The sequence below is a fragment of the Plecotus auritus genome (assembly GCF_963455305.1).
Source record: "Plecotus auritus genome assembly, chromosome: 6".
Classification (NCBI taxonomy): domain Eukaryota; kingdom Metazoa; phylum Chordata; class Mammalia; order Chiroptera; family Vespertilionidae; genus Plecotus; species Plecotus auritus.
Genome location: NC_137773.1, coordinates 57,579,714 through 57,598,896, shown reverse-complemented (window position 1 = coordinate 57,598,896; position 19,183 = coordinate 57,579,714). Strand labels below are relative to the sequence as shown.

The following is a 19,183-nucleotide window of genomic DNA, read 5'->3' as shown; positions in this document are numbered from 1 at the left end:
GTAATGGATTTATTGACTAAGTAGCAGTGGGGTACCTAGGTATGGAATGTGTATGGTAAATCATTTTGTAAAGAGGGAAGAATGACTGACCAATTTTGTAAACAGAAAATTTACAATATTTGTTTACCACAAATAAGGGTTTTCTCCATCATTTCATTATGAAAAATTTCAAACATACAAAAAAGTTGAAGGAATTTTAGTGTATACCTGTATACCCACCACTTAGAATCTACCATTAATATTGTATGCTTTATCAGATATCTATTATCCCTCTGTCTACTTTATCAACCCATCAATCTCAATCCATCTAATATTTGATGCATTTCAAAAATCAGTTTTTGCAGTCAGTAAACTTTTAAATAGTGGTTCTTTTAAAACTTCATTGAATATATTTTAATACGGTAATTTTAAAATACATTATTATTATTATTTTTTTAGTTCACCTAAAATATTTTAAGGATTCTACATTCCATACAAATAAGGAAAGTGAGGCAAAAGGTCATTTTGCTAGAAGCCAAAATGCCACTCTAAGCCATCTAAGAATTAAGTACTGCCAACACTGACTGGGTGGGTGACAGATGAAAGGGGAAGGTTGATATTCGGACAGTGGGAATGTGGTCAAAGAAAGGTAGTGATTGTTTTAATAGGGCAGCTCGGTATTTAACAGGGCTTACTGTGGGAAGGGATTAGCAATTTTCACAGCTATTTAGAAAGAAAACGTGAAAGAACCCAGAATTAGGCGGGGTGGGGGCGGGGGGAGGGTTCCAACAGAGCCTGTGGAAAAAGAAATATTAAACCTGAAAAGGGGTGTATGTAGTCAGTTCTCTGGGTTTACCTGAGTCATAAAGGACAACAAGCAGGGGAGACTGTAAGTGGCAGTGACATTCATAATGCATCCCTTACCCCCATCCCAATCTTCCACCAAGGGTAAGTGTACCAGTGCGGTGGAACAGTCTGGGGCTGACGCATATCACGCACAAACACATACATCCCCAGATCTGTGTAGCAGCGTGTAGGTGACCTGGGATTTCAAAGAAGCTTCGGAGCAAGGAGGCAGCTCCGCAGGGCAGTGGGAGCAGGAGAATAGGAGAATCCCTGGATCACTACATCCTCCGCCCACCCCCCCAACCGCGCGCTCCCGCATGCGCGCGCCACCCGCCGCCCTCCCGGCTCGGTCGCCCCCCCTTTCACTTTCGCGTCTGCGTAGGTGTTTGCCCCGGCGGGCGCGAGGGCGCGCGGGGCGGCGCGGGGGCGCGCGGCGCTCCGAAAGCAGAGGGGGAAGGGGTCCTGGCGCGCGGCTCCTTCCTCCGCTAGCTCCCGGGACCCGCGGCCGTGCACGTTTAAGCGGCTGTCAGAGCTAGGGGACCAGGGCGGCCGCTGCTACTCACCCCTCCCCCAAAGCGCCCACGCGCGCATAAACGCAGTGGGTCCTCGGCGCCCCCCCATGGTGAGGGTGGGGCAGAGGCGCAGAGAACCCCAGAAGAGGAGGAGAGATGCTGCCTCCCCGGGTGGGCAGCGAGGGACCAGGAAAAGAAACTTTTCCCTCCCGCCCCCAAAGCGTAGTCCTGAGTCCGCGCGGTCCCCCGCAGGTGGGAACTGCACCTGAGGCTGGGGCTTGAGGTCCGGGCCGGACTTTGGGGGGGGGGAACCTCGAGTGAGGGGTAGGGTGCTATGTGCACTGGGGTTCCGTTTTCTCTTGGCCTCCTCCAACCTGAAGCCGGGGTGGGAGGGCGGCCCCTGGCACCCCTAGCCCGTTTCCCACCAGTCGGTGGCTGTACGCTTCGCTACCTTCTCCCGCTGGTGAGGGCTTGACCCGCGGAGGGGGCCGCGGCGCCCAGAGCTCCCCTCGCGGCCTCCCCATCACACACACACACACACACACACACACACACACACACACACACACTCCGACGTCCGAGCTGTCACTGGCCACCCCAGGCCTGGGGAGGGGGCGTGGAGAGCCGCGCTGCGGGGCAGTCGACTCGGGATCACCCCGCGGAATTTCCAGGCTCCCAGGGCCGCCGTCAACGCCCGGGAGACCAGAAGCCCCAGAGAGGGGCCCGCCTGAGGCCAGCCGCCGCTGCTGGGGGCGCGCGGGCGCCCGCGTCCCCCTCTGAGCGATTTGGCACCGGCGTCTCGCCTGCTCCTGCAGGGTAACAACACTACTGCTCTATTGCTCTACCCACCCACCGTCAGAAGGGCGACCGCCTGGATTACCATCTTCTCCATCGTTATTGCCGACCTGCTAATATTGGACTTGCTGGTGGCGGCAGCAGCGGCGGCGGCGGCGGGAGTCTCGTGCCCCCCCACCCGCGTCCCAGCCTCCCTACCATGTCCTAGAAAAGGTGAGTGCAGCGAGTCACTGCACTGACAGCAGCGGGAGGGGAACTGGAGAGCTCAGGAGCGACCCTGGTGAAGGCTGGGTCCACGCAGAGGTGGGCTGCGGGCAGGAGACTAGGTGCCCGCTGGGCCGCCTCTGGGCAGGGTTGCTGGGAGCGGGCAAGCAAGCGATCGCAGCGGCTGTCCCTGAACGGTTCTAACCTAGATTTTGCAAGAAGCTGAGATCCAGGGCAAAATGGGCTCTCCCCGTAAAGGAGGTAAAAAACTTAGTAAAACAGGCACGTCCATTCCTTTAATAATGAATAATTTGGCAGCTCAGGCTGAGCTGCCGCTTCCTCGTGTGCCCGGGCGCCAGCTCCGGGACTCCCCTCGCTCCTGCCTGCCGCCTGTGCTCTGCCCGAGTGCGATCGACGCCCAACTGCTGCTGGGCTGGGAGAGCGCGAGTGACAGCGGGCCCCTCGGGAAAGTCGGGACACTTGGCCGGGACTCCCGGCAACTGGGACACCGGGGGTCGCTCTGCGCAGGGGAATGCTAAACATCTGAGTAGGCGTCGGGACCAGCTCTCCCGCGCCGTCTCTGTCGCCTCCGCTAGCAGGGAGTTCCCTGCCTGGAATGGCTGGAAGTTTGAGTCTTCTTGCTTTCAGGGTCCGAAATCCCGAAGCTTAATTAACTGTAAGGCGAAGAGGGGCCTTTGGGCACAGGGTGAACGCCTTCCCCACGACTTACGCGGGCGCGGGGCAAGGGTGAGGCGGGAGGCTGAGCAGCTGCTGGCGCCCGGCTGCAGGCAGGTCGCCGAGGGCCAGGGTACCAGATTTAGGTGTGTACGTCACTGGTGCTGATTTGGAGCCAGCTGGGAGCCTAAAACCGAGCCTCATACGCGGACTCTCTAAGTCCTTAGATATCGAAGTTAAGAAGCCCAGTGTTTGGGTGGGTGGGATGAGTTGAGGTAGGGGCGGTTGGAGGGAATTGGAAATTTCTTCTTGCAGATTCTGTATCCTTAGAAAATAGTTCGGTTCCTTCCCCCTCTTCTGTATGTTTCCCCCAATTATATGAACCACTCCCACCCATTATAAAGAAGTGAATATCCTCGATCGAAGGCTTTTCTAATTGAACTAGTGGAAAAATCCAACACTAAAGTAGTAAGTACAGTAACAAAATTATAAGGAGAGAGAGCAGCAGCTCCTGACCCTGGTACTTTTTTTTTTTTTTTTTTTTTGGTGGGGGGGGGGGTGAGGAAGTGGGTGGGAGGCTGTGTTTAAAAGGCTCGGCTACGCTGAAATCACCCACTTTTCCTGCACGGTTAAAACAAGGAAATTCAAATCAAGTGGGAACGTGATCCTCTTGCATGCTGGCAGCAGACGCTGCGGCTGCTCTTGCTGAGAGGTAACTCGGGAAACCCAGGAAAGGGGCGTGGAGAGGACCTCGGGGGTCGGTGAAGCCCCCGCGGGAGTCCTCCCCTGCGCGCGGACGCTGAGGGTGGAGTCTGGGCCAGGGCTGCCCTTCACCTGGCGCTGCAGGTGGAGAGCGTGAGGGGATTACACCTTGCCTGGCTCTCGGAAAATCCGACTTTTACGCGTCACCACACTTTGCATGTCTTTTCAGATATCTTAGGGTCGGCAGGAGAGCCAGGTGGCGCGAGTAAGCTGAGGGCTACTGAGCGAGGGGGCGGGGTCAGCGTACGGAGGGGGCCTACTGCCTAGTGCCGTAACCGCTGCTCGGCACCCCAAAAGCCCGCCGTAGCTGCGGCTTTAAGGGAGCTGCTGAGTCCAGGCTGTGTCGCAGCAACTTTGTATCAGTCATGTCGTCCTCCTGGTGACTGGCAGCCACAATTGCCCAATGAGAAGCCATCCTCACCCAAGCAGCGTGGAGCCTTGCTTCCCCCTGGGCCAATAGCGAGGGCTCAGGGGGCGGGATAGCAACCTGAACTTTATCTGGACATGTGACCCGCTTTTAAAAGGGCCGGCCCTGGAGCTGGCCCACTCCCCCTCGGGCTTCCACCCGCCCTCTCTCCTCTCTCCCTCCCCATTAAGCCCGCCCTGGCCCAGCTCCTACCCCTGGCCCCGCCGGGTCCTCTCCGCCCCTCCGCGCCCGGGGTGTCATTGGACGGGGGAGACGCTAGCCAACTTCAGGCTGCTGGAGGAAGCCCGTGCAGTCACCTGGGTGCAAGAGCGTTGCTGCCTCGGGCGCTCCCGCTACAGGGGAGCGGCAGTCGCTGGCCTGGATGTGGTTGGATTTGGGGGGGCTCCGCAGCTGGAGTGTCGTAGCGTTGGCGAGAGCTGCAACAGGTAGACGTCGAGACGGACCCCGGCCGAGGCAGGTGTGTGGGGGTGCGCGGCGGGGCGCCGCTTGCCGGCCTGGGCGTGCGGCCGTGGCGCGGGAGCGTGCACTTTGCTGGGAGAAGTGGCTGCGTAATTCGGAGGCACAGCCGGTATGGGGCTGTGTGCTTGTTGTTTTGTTTTGGTTTTCCACTTTTTTCCCCCTTTGGCCGCCAGAGGACTATTTTGGGAAAGTTTGGCCACTTTGGATAAATGCCCTCTAACGAGCGGCTTTCAGCCGCTTTTGGCAGTGGGAGGTCTATCATCACCCTTCTCCTTTTCCCCAGGATGAATTTCGGGTCCTTCGCCTTGTACAATTTTTAAAGGACCTTTTAAATAATATTTCTCTCCTCTATCAATTGCAGAAACACCCAAATCATAGCTGGAGGTGTAGCTTATTAAGGGCAGTTGAAGGAGATAGCGATCCTAATAGATCCTGCATGAAGGAGGCTCTGGAAATTCGTGAATTCCCCATTCCTTGGTCCTCATGAAACTCTTGAGAGAGGTATTCTTTCTGTGGCATCAGTTGGAATTCTAAAGGCAGGGGAAAAGGGATGAAGCTTCTTTTGGTGGCACCCATACCCTTCTACCGGATTTAGGTGCATAACTTTTCCTACTGAATTTTTAAAAATCAGGTTTAAATCATAATGGTTTATGGCACCCTCGGTTTTAACTGTTATTTCATAGAAGTCAGGAAAACTTTTACTTGATAGCAGGCAAATTTAGGAAAGTGCTGAATTCCAAATGCACTATTTCCATTTATCTAGGTGCTGTTATTGATATGTACATAGTAATGATAACAGCCTTCCCCATCTGTGAAGTTCTGCTTGAAGTTTTAATTTTATGTTTGACTTCATGGCATGCTATCATGGAAATGGTCGAGGAGGGAAGTTTTTAAAAATCTACAGGCGAGCTTTTTCCTTTAAGGGAGAAGAAATAGTTTTGTTTGGGGATTTTGGAAAGATCAGGTGGCTCAGTGAATTAGGCGAGTGAATAGAAATCAGGTGTGCGCAGTTCTAACTGGTTCTCCTGCTCTCTTAGGTGACCTTGGGAAGGTTTCTATCATTTACCTCATCTGTAAAGGAGGGGAACATAATCATGGTTCTGTAGTGGGGATGACAGAAAAATAGTTACATACAACAAACTTAAAACTATGCAACCAGTGAAAATTGTGAAATTCTTAAGATTCTGGTCTTTTAGATGCCATGTTATAGTGAAATAACTATAGAAAATGATGCATTTAAAATGGAACTATTGGGGGATATTAAAAGTGAAAATGTTTTCAGATAAAATACACATTTGCAGGAATCTTTGTTAATATTTCTGAAAAAAACTACTTTCTTATGGAAAGGGAAATTTAATTCAGGGTATAAAACATAAAATTTTAAAGTCAGATTTTTCCTTTGCAAAAATAGTATTTAAGAGCATACATATGGCTTAAGGTAGAACTTCTAGCAGAGCTTGCCCTTTTCTTATGTGAAATTTCCATTATGTTTTGTGGGGAAGCCATTTGCATGAAAATTAAAGGGTTCTAATCTTTTTTTTTTTTTTTTTTACTTTGTCCAGGGAAGGTCTCTGTTGTAATCCTCATTGTAAGGGAGACAAATTTCATTTTATGTAAGCTAGGTTTCTATACCAGTATCCTGTAGGCTAGTAATAAAAAACTGTCCTTTTACCCTGTGGATAGTAAGTTAAGTTCTGTGAGAATCATATTCACCAACTAGTATTTTCAGTATTCACTAGTAAGTTGCAGTTGACCGAAATTCTCTTGAAACCACCAGGGTCATTATGCCAATTCCAAAAGGACAACAACTTGGGTTTCCTGGACAACATAGGAAATAAATTTCTAACCGGATACATTTCTTTGCAGAGGAGATGAATTAAAAAATAGGGAGAACTCAGAGTAAAATACTTCAATAAATCTGTTTTTTGAAAACATCTGATCTTTAAAAGTGTTTCCAGTGGGAGCCATGCACATGCTTGATGTCCTCTGTTTTTCTGTTTGTTGCCAACCTTGACTCTGTTCTCTTTGCGGAGAGGTGCATTAGGTTGATAGATGAGAATACCTACAAAGCTAATTTGGATTTCAGCAAAGCCTGTTGCAAATTCTATAATGATAGCCCTGTCGATAATGTAGTGAAATGCGGGCTATATTATGTTATTGTTAAGGGAGTTTAAGGATGGCTAAACAGGACTTGAAAAGTTGTGGTCAGCTGCGTGATGTTAGCTGATAAGGTGCTTGCTTGTAGTTTAAGATTGTCCTTGCCCGCCATCTCCCATATAGATTTGCTTCAAATCTTCATATAGATTCATAAATCTGAGCTGTGATTCCTACTTTCGGGCAGAGTGATGAAAAACGTCCCTTGGAATATCAGTAGGTGTTCTGTGCAAAAAGGGCGCAGTGGCCCAATTATGTAGGGAATGCTGGATTCAAAGGGAAACAGGTTTCTGCACTGTGGAGCTACCCGGGAGTTTTAGCATGCAGATTTCCACAGCGAACCTTTAAAAATGCAGTAAGTGATCATCCTTTCCGAACGAGAATTTAAACTATGGAATTTTGGAGAGGGATCTGCATGGAGATTTCCCTTCAGACTCAGGGAAGATAGGCCAGTTTCCCAGGACCTGGGGAGCGGGAAGAGGCTGTCAGTGTGGAAGTGGGAAGGGGTGAGTGGGTGGAGGCCTTTACTAAAGGTGCTTAGGCAAGGGTGAATTCCAGGCGTTTGAGTAGAGGGTGGTGCAGTTTACCGGACAGGGGTCATGGGTTTAGGGACTGGGTTGAGGGGCGAGTGGTGATACACAGAAGGTGCTCAGTTTTGAACATGAATAGACAGCCATGTTACTTGTGGTGTTTAATGAATTTGGAGCCAAAACATCTATATCTTAGATGTACATCCCTTCAAGTTTGGTATGGGGAGGGCAGAATTTTCTTAGGTAGAAGTTGGAAAAGCACATAATGTTTACTGGTCTTTTTCAACCTATGACTATAACTAAATGGTTTTTTAGAAAAGGAAAAAGTGCCAGTGGTAGCCATTTCTATCCCATTACACTGGGTAGTTGTTGTGAGGTGTGGTTTTTTTCAGCTTTTACTTGGCTTTTATCCTTACTAAATTTTTTTTGGCCAGCATTACCAGATAACCACCTCAGCCTCTGTAATTTGATTTATTTTCCAGTGTTTTGTGATTAGGAATTTATAGAATAATGCTCTTTACGTAAAAGGAGGCTACATAATAGGGAGGTTTTAATTTATGGTCATAAATTAGTGAGTATTGATTATAATGGTTCACTTTTTTTTTTTTTTTTTTTTTTTGGTTTTCACTATACTATTAGCTTGGGATGCAGTGGTGAAATTTATAAATCTTCTGCCTTCTGGAACCTTACATTCTACTGTACAATACAGAAAAGTTAGAGGTAATTACAATATGCAGACAATTTGGGCATTAAATGTCATTGTAGATCCTTCTCATAGCTATTGCCAATTTATTTGGTAGAGTCATCATTATTTTTGCGTGTCAGTTAATACAAGTTCTGTAACAAAAGGGCTTCCTAGTCTCTTTTTAATGAGAGGAAGGTAGGAAGGATGAAGGTATGAGTGGCAAAGCGGGAGAAGGGATGAGAGGCTGAAAGTAATGTTTGTGCACAGATCTGCAGAAACAGAACGTTTAAGATCAGGAACTTAATTTGGGTCATAGTTTGTTTACACAACCAAAAGGATTTGAAAAATGAATGCATAATAATTTTAGGAGTTTTTTTTTTTTTTACTTTAATCAATAAAGAAATTAATAATATCACATATTTGTCCTCATCCCCCCATTCCCATCCCAAACCCCACCCCATGCATGCCCCCACACCCCTGTTGTCTGTCCATTGGTTAGGCTTATACGCATGCATACAAGTCCTTTGGTTGATCTCTCCCCCTTACCCCCACCCTCCCCTACCTTCCCTCTGAGGTTTGACAGTCTGATCGATGCTTCCCTGTCTCCGGGTCTGTTTTTGTTCATCAGTTTATGTTGTTCATTATTTCCCCTAGGAGGTTTATATATTACAATGTACAAATGAAATTTTTACTCATAAGTTAGTTTTCTTTACTGTGGTAGTTCTCAATGGTGAGTATGGGGGGTATTCTCTCCCCCCCCCCTCCACCCCCATTCCAGGAACATTTGGCAATGTTGAGACATTTTTGGTTGTCACAACGGGGGACAATAGGGGCTGCTACTGGCATCTAGTGGGAAGGGGTCAGGGATGTGTTAAACATCTTGTAGTGCATGGTTCAGACCTCCACAACAAAGAATGATCAGGCCCAAAACGTCAGTGGTGCCAAGTTGAGATAACCTTCATGGAGAGAGGGACGTGGGATCAAATTCCAGTTCTGCCACTGTTTCCCCACTTGTATCATTTGGATAATACTTTTACCAATCTTAAAGGATTGTTTATATTTATAAGGGTAAATAAGTTAATGTTTGTGAAAGGCTTATAATATTGCGTTGAATTATATGATGCATAAGAATTATATAAATATAGCCTATTACAATTATTATGTCAGTGAAATATTTATAGAGAGAGCCAATGGATATGATTGTATATCTATAATAATCCTCTGGGCTCCCTGAGGATGGGGACTGTGCCTGTTTTCTTTATCACCATAGATTCACTGACTGGTTGTAGGCCCAGGATGTAGCACACACTTGGTAAGTGTTTGTTGAATGAATGAACACGTAAGTTGTCAGGACTCATCTTGAACTTCCTCCATTTAGAGGGGAGACTGAAACTGTCTGTCTGTTGGGAGTCTTTTTAGCAGGAGGAACACCATTAGGTCAGGGTGCACATCCAAGTCCTCACCAGTATACAGAAAAGAGCCCTGTCATTCCCGACATCGCCTCTCTGAGCTGTGGACCATCTTAATTAATCAGGATAGATGAATCTTTACTTTTTAGACTTGACATTAAATTATCTTGATCACAATCAATTTTTTAAAATCTTACTGTTTTTCCTGTGATAATTTACTCCATAAATTTATATTGGGAAATGGTAGCATTGATTGCATTATCTTATTATTTTTAATTAAGCCATGCTTTAGGTATGGGAAGTATCGTCCATATACCCCAAAGATTCAAAAGGCTTTGGAGTTAGAATATTTAGTTTTAAGCCTGCCTTTGTCACTTATGTCTTTGACCTTGGGCATGCCACCTACCTCACTGAGTCCTCAGTTTCCTCTTTGTTTACTTCATGGTCCCCAGGATTACTTTGAATATTAAATAAGTTAATATTTGTAAATATTCTTTGCAAACTCTAAGGGCTGTATTATAGAAATATGTTACTTTTACTTGGATAAAAAATAGTTTCATATGATTGCTTCTTATAGTCTGGCTTCTGGACAAGTTACAGTCAGTGCTCTGTTGCATCAGCACCTAGACAGGTAACAATTTTAATACAAGTGTTGCTTATAATAAGTAGAATATGCACTTATAGCTTAACACAGTGATTTTCAACCTTTTTCATCTCCTGACACACATACTAATTAATAAAATTCTGTGGCACACCCAAAAATATGTTATATTTTTATCTATCTGATAAAAAAAGATATAATTTTGATTCATTCACACTGGACAGCTGTTGTTGTGTTGGCTGTTGTCATATTTTTACTTGACAATCGAACAGAAAAAAGTCAATGCCCCTGACAAGATAGTCAGGTATTGCACGTTTTAAAAATTCTTGCGGCAAACCAGTTGAAAATTGCTGACTTAGTAAATGGAATTTAAGAATAATGTTAGAGTAATGTTATAAATGACTCTAATTCAATTTTTTAATATAAATTTATTTGTTAGCTATGGAGACCAAAGGCTACCACAGTCTCCCTGAAGGTCTAGATATGGAAAGACGGTGGGGTCAAGTTTCTCAGGCTGTGGATCATTCATCCCTGGGACCTACAGAGAGGACCGATGAGAACAACTACATGGAGATTGTCAATGTAAGCTGTGTTTCCGGTGCTATTCCAAACAACAGTACTCAAGGAAGCAGCAACGAAAAACCTGAACTACTCCCTTGCCTTCAGCAAGACAATAATCGGTCTGGGATTTTAACATCTGATATTAAAACCGAGCTGGAATCTAAGGAACTTTCAGTAACTGTAGCTGAGTCCATGGGTTTATACATGGATTCCATTAGAGATGCTGAGTACACCTATGATCCGCAGAACCAGCAAGGAAGCGTGAGTCCAGCAAAGATTTATCAGAATGTTGAACAGTTGGTGAAATTTTACAAAGAAAATGGCCATTGTCCTTCCACCGTAGGGATGAGCAGGCCCTTGAGGTCGTTTATGGCTGACTCGGGGAGCTCTGTAAATGGCGGGGTCATGCGTACCATTGTTAAAAGCCCTCTCTTGTGTCATGAGAAGAGCTCCTCTGTTTGCAGCCCTCTGAACATGACATCTTCAGCGTGCAGCCCTGCTGGCCTCAGCTCTGTGTCCTCCACCTCGGCCAGCTTTGGCAGCTTCACCGTGCACAGCCCTATCACCCAGGGGACTCCCTTGACCTGCTCCCCAAATATGGAGACTCGAGGTTCCAGGTCGCACAGCCCAGCGCATGCTAGCAATGTGGGCTCTCCTCTGTCAAGTCCATTAAGTAGCATGAAATCCCCGGTTTCCAGCCCTCCAAGTCACTGCAGTGTAAAATCTCCCGTCTCTAGTCCTAATGTCACTTTGCGATCTGCAGTGTCCAGCCCGGCCAATATCAACAACTCAAGGTGCTCCGTTTCCAGCCCTTCCAACACGAATAACAGATCCACGCTTTCCAGTCCAACTGCTAGTACCGTGGGGTCCATCTGCAGCCCCGTTAGCAATGCCTTCAGCTACACTGCTTCAGGCACTCCTCTGGGATCCAGTGCGGCCCGGGATGTGGTTTCCAGTCCAGACACACAGGAGAAAGGTGCTCATGAGATCTCCTTTCCCAAGACCGAGGAAGTAGAGAATGCCACCTCCAACGGTGTGACTGGCCCGCTTAACATCGTCCAGTACATAAAACCAGAGCCAGATGGAGTTTTCAGCAGCTCGTGTCTAAGAGGAAATAGCAAGATAAATCCCGCTTCCCCATTCTCAGTACCAATAAAACAAGAATCAACCAAGCATTCGTGTTCAGGCACGTCCTTCAAAGGGAATCCAACCGTGAACCCGTTTCCATTCATGGATAGCTCCTATTTTTCCTTTATGGATGACAAAGACTATTATTCTCTATCAGGAATTTTAGGACCGCCTGTGCCCGGCTTCGATGGCAGCTGCGAAGGCAGCGGCTTCCCCGTGGGGATTAAACAGGAACCAGATGACGGGAGCTACTACCCAGAGGCCAGCATCCCATCCTCTGCCATTGTTGGTGTGAATTCAGGTGGACAGTCCTTTCACTACAGGATTGGTGCTCAGGGTACAATATCTTTATCACGAGCGGCTAGAGACCAATCTTTCCAACACCTGAGTTCCTTTCCTCCTGTCAACACCTTAGTGGAGTCGTGGAAATCCCACAGTGACCTGGCATCTCGGAGAAGCGATGGCTATCCGGTCCTAGAGTACATTCCAGAAAATGTATCAAAGTAAGTTGGCTTTTTCTTCCTTTTTGAAAATCGTGGCTTTATAAAAGGTGAAAGGCTAGCATTTCATTTACAGTTGACAAATGAAGCACGTTTCAGTTTACTGTTTTATTTGTATTTTTAGGATGGTCGTTTAGTGTCACACCCCCCTCCCCGCCCCTCGCTGCTTGTTGGTAGAATGTTACAGCTTTTTAAAAATGGAGAAACAAAAAGTTCTTAAAATCTCTGAGAAAACATTTGTGTTGATTTTGAAGGAGTGTGTATAGGTGTTTCCCCCAACCCACTGCTGCCACGTTGCCTGTTGTAGGTCTTTGGAAAAAGTTTGTTTTCTGCTGCCTGTTACTAGGTTTACTTGAGCAAACTAGTGCCAGATTTTTTTTTTCTTTAGCTGTATACTGGTTCACTAAAATTGCTCTAAATTAGTTTCTTTGTGGTTTTAGTCTTCTTTTCTTTCTTTCTTTCTCTCTCTCTCTCTCTCTCTTTTTTTTTTTTAGTTTTCTTTATTAATCACTTCATTGGCTGTGAAAAACAAAATTGAACCTCAAATCTGTTACCCTCAAGCTCCCCACTCTCCTTGTCCTTTTCTGGTTAGGTTAATTGTATGTAAGTTGTGGTTTTCAATGTAAATAAACTATTTCCTTAACATTTGAGGGCTTTTAAAGACTCGGCAGAGCTAAAATTACTAAGTGGACAGTCTTGCTTTCTTACTCATATTGGAAGAGAACTATGTCACTGCAGTTTTGAATTGGTATATTTATAACTTAGGATCTGCAAGAAGACATACATAACTTACTGTAAGATATCTCTTGGCTTTCCTCATTGCAGATAGCATACTGTATATATTTAGAAAAACAAAGAAGAGGTTGTAGATATGACTAAAGGGTGGTTCTAAGTTATATAATGAATGCTTGCTTTGGACTTTGCTTCAGTACTATTTTTATTACATGGTTGTAATAAATGATTTCTTTATTGGACATATAAAGAACAGAGTTATTAGATATAGTTCGTTCCTTTGGCGTCTAGGAATATATGGATATTTTCCTAAATGATTAATTTTGTGGGTAATATGACCAGGCTATAGGTTATATGTGTGTTCCTACGTCTCTGTCCTTCTGTTTTGTTTTTTGTGTTTTTCCAAACCAAGAGCGAAAACTTTAATTTGTGCATTCTTTTTCTCATCATTGTCTAAAACCTGACTCCTCTTGCTTTTATGGAAGCAAACATTCCATAAAAGATACATTCTTACATTTTAGTGCCGCCTCTCTCTTAAATTCAAATTTTAACAGGGGACAGTAGATAGCCTAGCTTTCATCAGAACCAAACTCAGCCCGTGTTCTGCTAGTGCTCTGATTTACGTAAGGAAATTTGGTACATAATGTAGATATTTAGGTAAGCGATGTTATTTTCAGTGAGTTAGTCTGAGGGAATGTAGCCTGGTAGTTAAGAGCAGGGCTGCCCTGGTTGAAATCCCAGCTGTGCCGCCTAATTGCTTCATGTTCCTGTGCACCTCTCTTTACCTCTCTGGGCTGTAGTTTTCTTATCTGAAAAAAGGCAATTAAATAGATGTAATTTATGAGAAGCCCTTTGAATATCACCTGGTTTGTAGCATACCTTCTATACATTTTAGCTATGACTGTTAATTTAATTAAATCTTAAGTGTCTTCACAATCTTTAGTTTCCTTTTTTTTTCAGTTTTCTTTTTCATGATATGAAATTCGACAAAAATTTTAAAGAATGTTATGTACATAGTTAAAGAGTATTTATTGATAATTCTTATGAGTAAGCTCTACTCTGATTAAAAAACTTATGATTGGGCACCAGACTTTTGCTACTGCATTTCTATTTATGCTTTTTTAGTTGACTCATGAAGCACCTCCTGATGACCTAGCCTGAAACATATTACTGTGAATCAGTGACTTGGAACTTACCCTGCATTTGTGGGCGCTGGAGGTGTTATCTGGTGTCGGTTTGAGTATTCTAAAATTCTCTCTATATGTGTTAGTATAGTCAGAGGGTATTCATTTACATATATGCTGGTATTGTGTGCTAGTGAATGTTTTCCAAAAATATTAATATCAAAGCTCTACTGTTATTTGAAGTCTCTTATAGATGACTAATTCTTTATAGTTTTTTTTCCTGGTGAATATTATCCAAATCTGTTTGTTTTGATCATTCTTAGCATAAAGGCTCAAAGATCAGAGGAAATTTAAATATTTTTCTAGAATTTAGTCTATGTTATAATATTTAATTTAACCTCATCCAAGCTTCATTATTTTGTGTCTTTTGGACCAAAATCCAATATTTTTGCCCATTTCTTAATATATAATGATGATACCCCATTCTAGAGAATGTTGAGTAAATTAATGAATTAAAGGTTATAAAGGATCAAGGCAGTAACTGCTGTAGGTGTTATAGCGTTCTTTATCTTTTAGTTGAACTGTATTAAATTGTTTTCTAGTAGATCTCAAAATACAGTTTGAGGTTCCTGAGACCTCAGGAGTTTCATGAGGTCAAAAGTTATGCATCCATAAAAGACCCATTGAAAATGGAAGATAGACCAATGAATTTTAACAAAATAGTGTAAGAAAAGTTCAGGGATATCCATGCTTTCAGATTCCACATTGCAACTCACTTTTAAGAAACTACTTACTGTCAATTTTCAATGTAGTGTCAAAGAATCATATCTACACTCATCTGAAAAGACAATTAAAAAAGGCCTTTTTCCAACAACATATCTGTGTTGGGCCAGAGTTTCTTTATATATATATTTGAGCCAAAACATCACATCACCACATACAATGTATTTGTTAACATGTAATGACTTATTTTCAAATGATTTAAAGTAAACATTAGCTATAATTTCTAATCATGGTAAATGGATATAATTCATAGGAACCGAAGCTCTTTGGTATCCTCAATACATTTTAGGAGGGGAAATGTGTCTTGAGTTCCAGAAGTTGAAAATCACTTGTCTCTGCTGCTGTGTACACCCAGTGATTGTTAACAAAAAAGAAAGATATTACTTTATTTGTGTTAGCCTTATTGGCTGTTATGCCAAGGAAGGAGTGCCCTATTCAAATAAGAAAAATGATTCTAATCCAGATTAAATTTTCAAGCTGACAAAAAAGAGTAATGTCTGAGAAGTGTGTGTTGCACTTTGCAGGCTCTGGGCATTCTGTAAGAGTGGTGACAAAAGTCATCTGTCTGTTAATAATTTCCAACGGATGTCTGAGTGCCACATTGTAAAGCAAATTATGGCAAAAGCTGAATGTAAAGCCCAGGGTGGACACTGACCTCGCTGTGTCATGTAGATTGGCGTTCCCCGGCCAGCTTGGACACAACAAAACTAACCTTGAGTGAGTCATGAGGTCTCCCAGCCTCAGTTTCTGTATTTTAAAGAGAATGACTTGAACTAGATGCTCTCTAAGGGTCTGCGCCCCTTAACACGTTTGCTAATGTAGTTTCAAGTATGTTTCAATCACAAGTCTAGTTCTGCAGTTTCCAGGGTAGTCCGGATAGAAAAATCACTTACCATTTAAAACTAAAAGCCAGTAGGCATGACCTATCATTGTACTTTGAAAAGCAGGATTTTTAAAATCAGATCTTTCTTTTTTGCAAAATTTGAACTTCTTATCCTTTTAATTTACATCATTCCTTTGGAAACAGGTTTTTCGGTGGACATAATATTGGGTGTTTATGGTGATGGGGTAGTCACTTTGATAGCATCATAAAACAGTGCTAACATAGACTTAGACTTTTGAATATAAAGTTCACTATTTCAAAGGGCATATTTCGGTAGGTTTCAAGACAAGCAGTCAGGTATTTATCTTAATATATGCTGCATTTTTTCATGATAGAATGAAACAATTTAGTAAATAACCTACAATTATTGTTTATTTCTCAAATGTCCCTAGAGTTTTTTGAAATTCCCTTTCTATAATAAACCCAAACCTGCAGAATTCAAGAAGCTTGTTACAGAGATTGTCATGTCTCTTAGTAAACCTTCTGAGTAAACCTTGAGCTGTAACTATCTCTTTGTAATGAGAAGGATGAAAGGTTGATGGGTTTGGGGTGGAGGGAGAGATTGATTGATTATTGGTGCTTACTATAACCAAATAAATCTATTAAGGATTACTTAGGTCATTTGGAAATGAAAAGATGGAATTTTCCTTTTCTTATTATTTGTCTCATAATATTTTGATTTTGAAGTTGCTAGTGTACCTAGAATTCTTCCAGGTTAGTATTCTAAATATTATTAGAAATGATCTTCAAATGAGACTTGCTTCTCCTGATGATTCATTTACTTTCATTCATCTGAGGTATTTCTGGTAAGAGTGGTGATACTTTTATTAAAAAAACAACAAATTTTAGTGTTTTTTAATCCATAAATGACTATGTATAATGTGCTTTTATGCATTTTGCTTTTAACATCACAAGTATCCTAGGTTTATACTAGAGGCCCGGTGCACGAAATTTGTGCATGGGGGGGGAGGGGGTGTCTCTCAGCCCAGCCTGCACCCTCTCCAATCTGGGACTCCTCAAGGGATGTCCGATTGCCCGTTTAGACCCGATCCCGGTAGGATCAGGCTGAAACGGGCAGTCGGACATTCCTCTCACAATCCAGGACTGCTGGCTCCCAACTGCTTGCCTTCCTGCCTTCCTGATTGCCCCTAACCACTTCTGCCTGCCAGCCTGATCACCCCCTAACCACTCCCCTGCCAGCCTGATTGATGCCTAACTGCTCCCCTGCCAGCCTGATTGCCCCTAACTGCCCTCCCCTGCAGGCCTGGTCACCCCCAACTGCCCTCCCTTGCAGGCCTGGTCCCTCCCAACTGCCCTCCCCTGCTGGCCTGATCGCCCACAACTGCCCTCCCCTGCTGGCCATCTTGTGGTGGCCATCTTGTGTCCACATGGGGTCAGTCATCTTTGACCACATGGGGGCAGCCATCTTGTGTGTTGGAGTGATGGTCAATTTGCATATTATTCTTTTATTAGATAGGATAGAGGCCTGGTGCACAGGTGGGGGCCGGCTGGTTTTCCCTGAAGGGTGTCCTGGATCAGGGTGGGGGTTCCCTTGGGGCATGGGGCAGCCTGGGCCAGGGGCCTGTGGTCGTTTGCAGGCCGGCCACGCCCCCTGGCAACCCAAGCAGAGGTCCTGGTATCTGGGATTTATTTATCTTCTACAATTGAAACTTTGTAGCCTTGAGCGGAGCCAAGCCTCCTGCTTGCTCTGTGGCCGCAGCCATTTTTGTTGGGTTTTATTTATCTTCTGTAATTGAAACTTTGTAACCTTAAACGGAGGCCAAGGCAGGCAGGCCAGGGCTGCGAAACTTGGCTTCCTCCATCGCCAGGGGCAACTCAAGCCTCCTGCTCTCTCCAACTCCGTGGCTGCCGCCATTTTTGTTGGGATTTATTTATCTTCTATAATTGAAACTCTGTAGCCTTGAGTGGAGGCCTGGGCCCACCAGGGTGTGTGGAGAGCTTGGCTTCCTCCATTGCCGGGGAAACCCAAGCCTCCTGCTCTCTTTGTGGCCACAGCCATCTTGGTTGGGTTAATTTTCATACTCCTGATTGGCTTGTGGGCGTGGCTTGTGGGTGTAGCAGAGGTACGGTCAATTTGCATATTACTCTTTTATTAGATAGGATGTCCACCTTTTGTGATCTAAATATTTTGAACTGTTTACTTCGTACATTAAAAAGTTGATAAAAGTAATGGTTTCAGTTAAATCAACTCAAAAGTATTCAACTTCAGGCAGTTTTCATCCTGGTGACACACTGAAAAGAGGACCTGGAGATTTACTTTTTATTGATTTGATGTCTTTTGCAATATCGAAGTTCTGGGTGTGTCTGACCTTTTCTATTTTTGTTATGTTTAGAGTAATGGCAGAGTCATATTGATCACCACAATTTAGGAGTAACACTTCACTTCCTCTAATGCTTTGATGACATTAATTTTTTTCTCTGAAATAATACTCCGCTCCCCCCAGGTTTTCAACTATTGCTTTAGGTTCATATCACTCATCTACTGATAAAATTTCAGCTCTGTGGCTAAGTAATGTATCATTTTATTTACTAAAGTCAAATCAAGATGAAAATATTGGCTCTTGGATTATGTTTAAATATAGCCATTAAATTGTATATTTTTGTGGACTACTTTCCAATATTTATTAATGGAAGTCCAGGAGATATAAGCATGTTAAATGGGTAATGTCTTCATCTTAAACTTTAGAATTTCTAGTTCTAAACTTGTCAAGCATAGGCTTTGTTTTCAGTTGTAAGAGTTTTATTTTATAATGTAATGATGAAGCTAACATGTAATTGCATATAAGTAAACCTCTGGATTTATAATAAATATTGATATGGCCAAGATGTAAAGCTCTGGATTTTTGATAATTAGTGGTATGGCCAAGAGCAAAATTTTATGTAGAAAAAAGGTAGAAATTGCTTGTACTTTATGCAAGAAATAGAAAACTCTAGTCTCAGGAAGGAAAGGTGACAAAAGGTAATTTGAATATTTAAAAAGTTAATACCTAGCAAGAGAGTGTGAGATAATAACTGGGGGTGTGATTTCATAACCGTGGCTATAACTTTAGTTTATTAATGATGAATACTTCATTGGTATGAAACCTCACCTTATACAGGGTGGAGCAAAAGTGGGTTTACAGTTGTTCCTATGGAAAATAATAATTAATAATAATACAAGAATAAACTCTTTGTTTTACATACTCACAACTGTAAGCCTACTTTTGCTCCACCCTGCATATTAGGAGTTGTTGAAACAAATACACAAAAATTGCCATCTAAAACAGAATGACGTTTGTATTTGGCGAAATCAACTTTGGGTATTCTGACAGGCAAAGATTATCTAGGCAAGTCTTAGAAAATGGGGCATGGGGAGCAGTGGTGGTCAAACTTGGTGTTTATGCTTAGTCTTGAGCAATTGGCAGGAGCTGGGG

At 43.8% G+C, this 19,183-nt stretch overlaps 1 protein-coding gene across 5 annotated transcripts in view; it reads left to right on the top strand.

Moving 5' to 3' along the window:
- The first annotated feature begins 1,886 nt into the window (after nucleotides 1-1,886).
- The window catches only part of NR3C2 (nuclear receptor subfamily 3 group C member 2), a 304,628-nt gene continuing 287,331 nt past the window's right edge, over nucleotides 1,887-19,183 (top strand). Inside the window, exons 1-3 of one of the 5 annotated variants that reach the window (XM_080671879.1) lie at nucleotides 4,539-4,657; nucleotides 10,015-10,068; nucleotides 10,478-12,230. In XM_080671879.1, the coding sequence (XP_080528005.1) occupies nucleotides 10,480-12,230 (1,751 nt within the window). In that variant the 5' untranslated portion in view covers nucleotides 4,539-4,657; nucleotides 10,015-10,068; nucleotides 10,478-10,479. Of the gene's footprint in view, nucleotides 2,346-4,286; nucleotides 4,658-10,014; nucleotides 10,069-10,477; nucleotides 12,231-19,183 lie in introns of those variants that run through there. The other 4 variants (XM_080671882.1, XM_080671883.1, XM_080671881.1 and 1 more) reach the window with 4 other exon arrangements.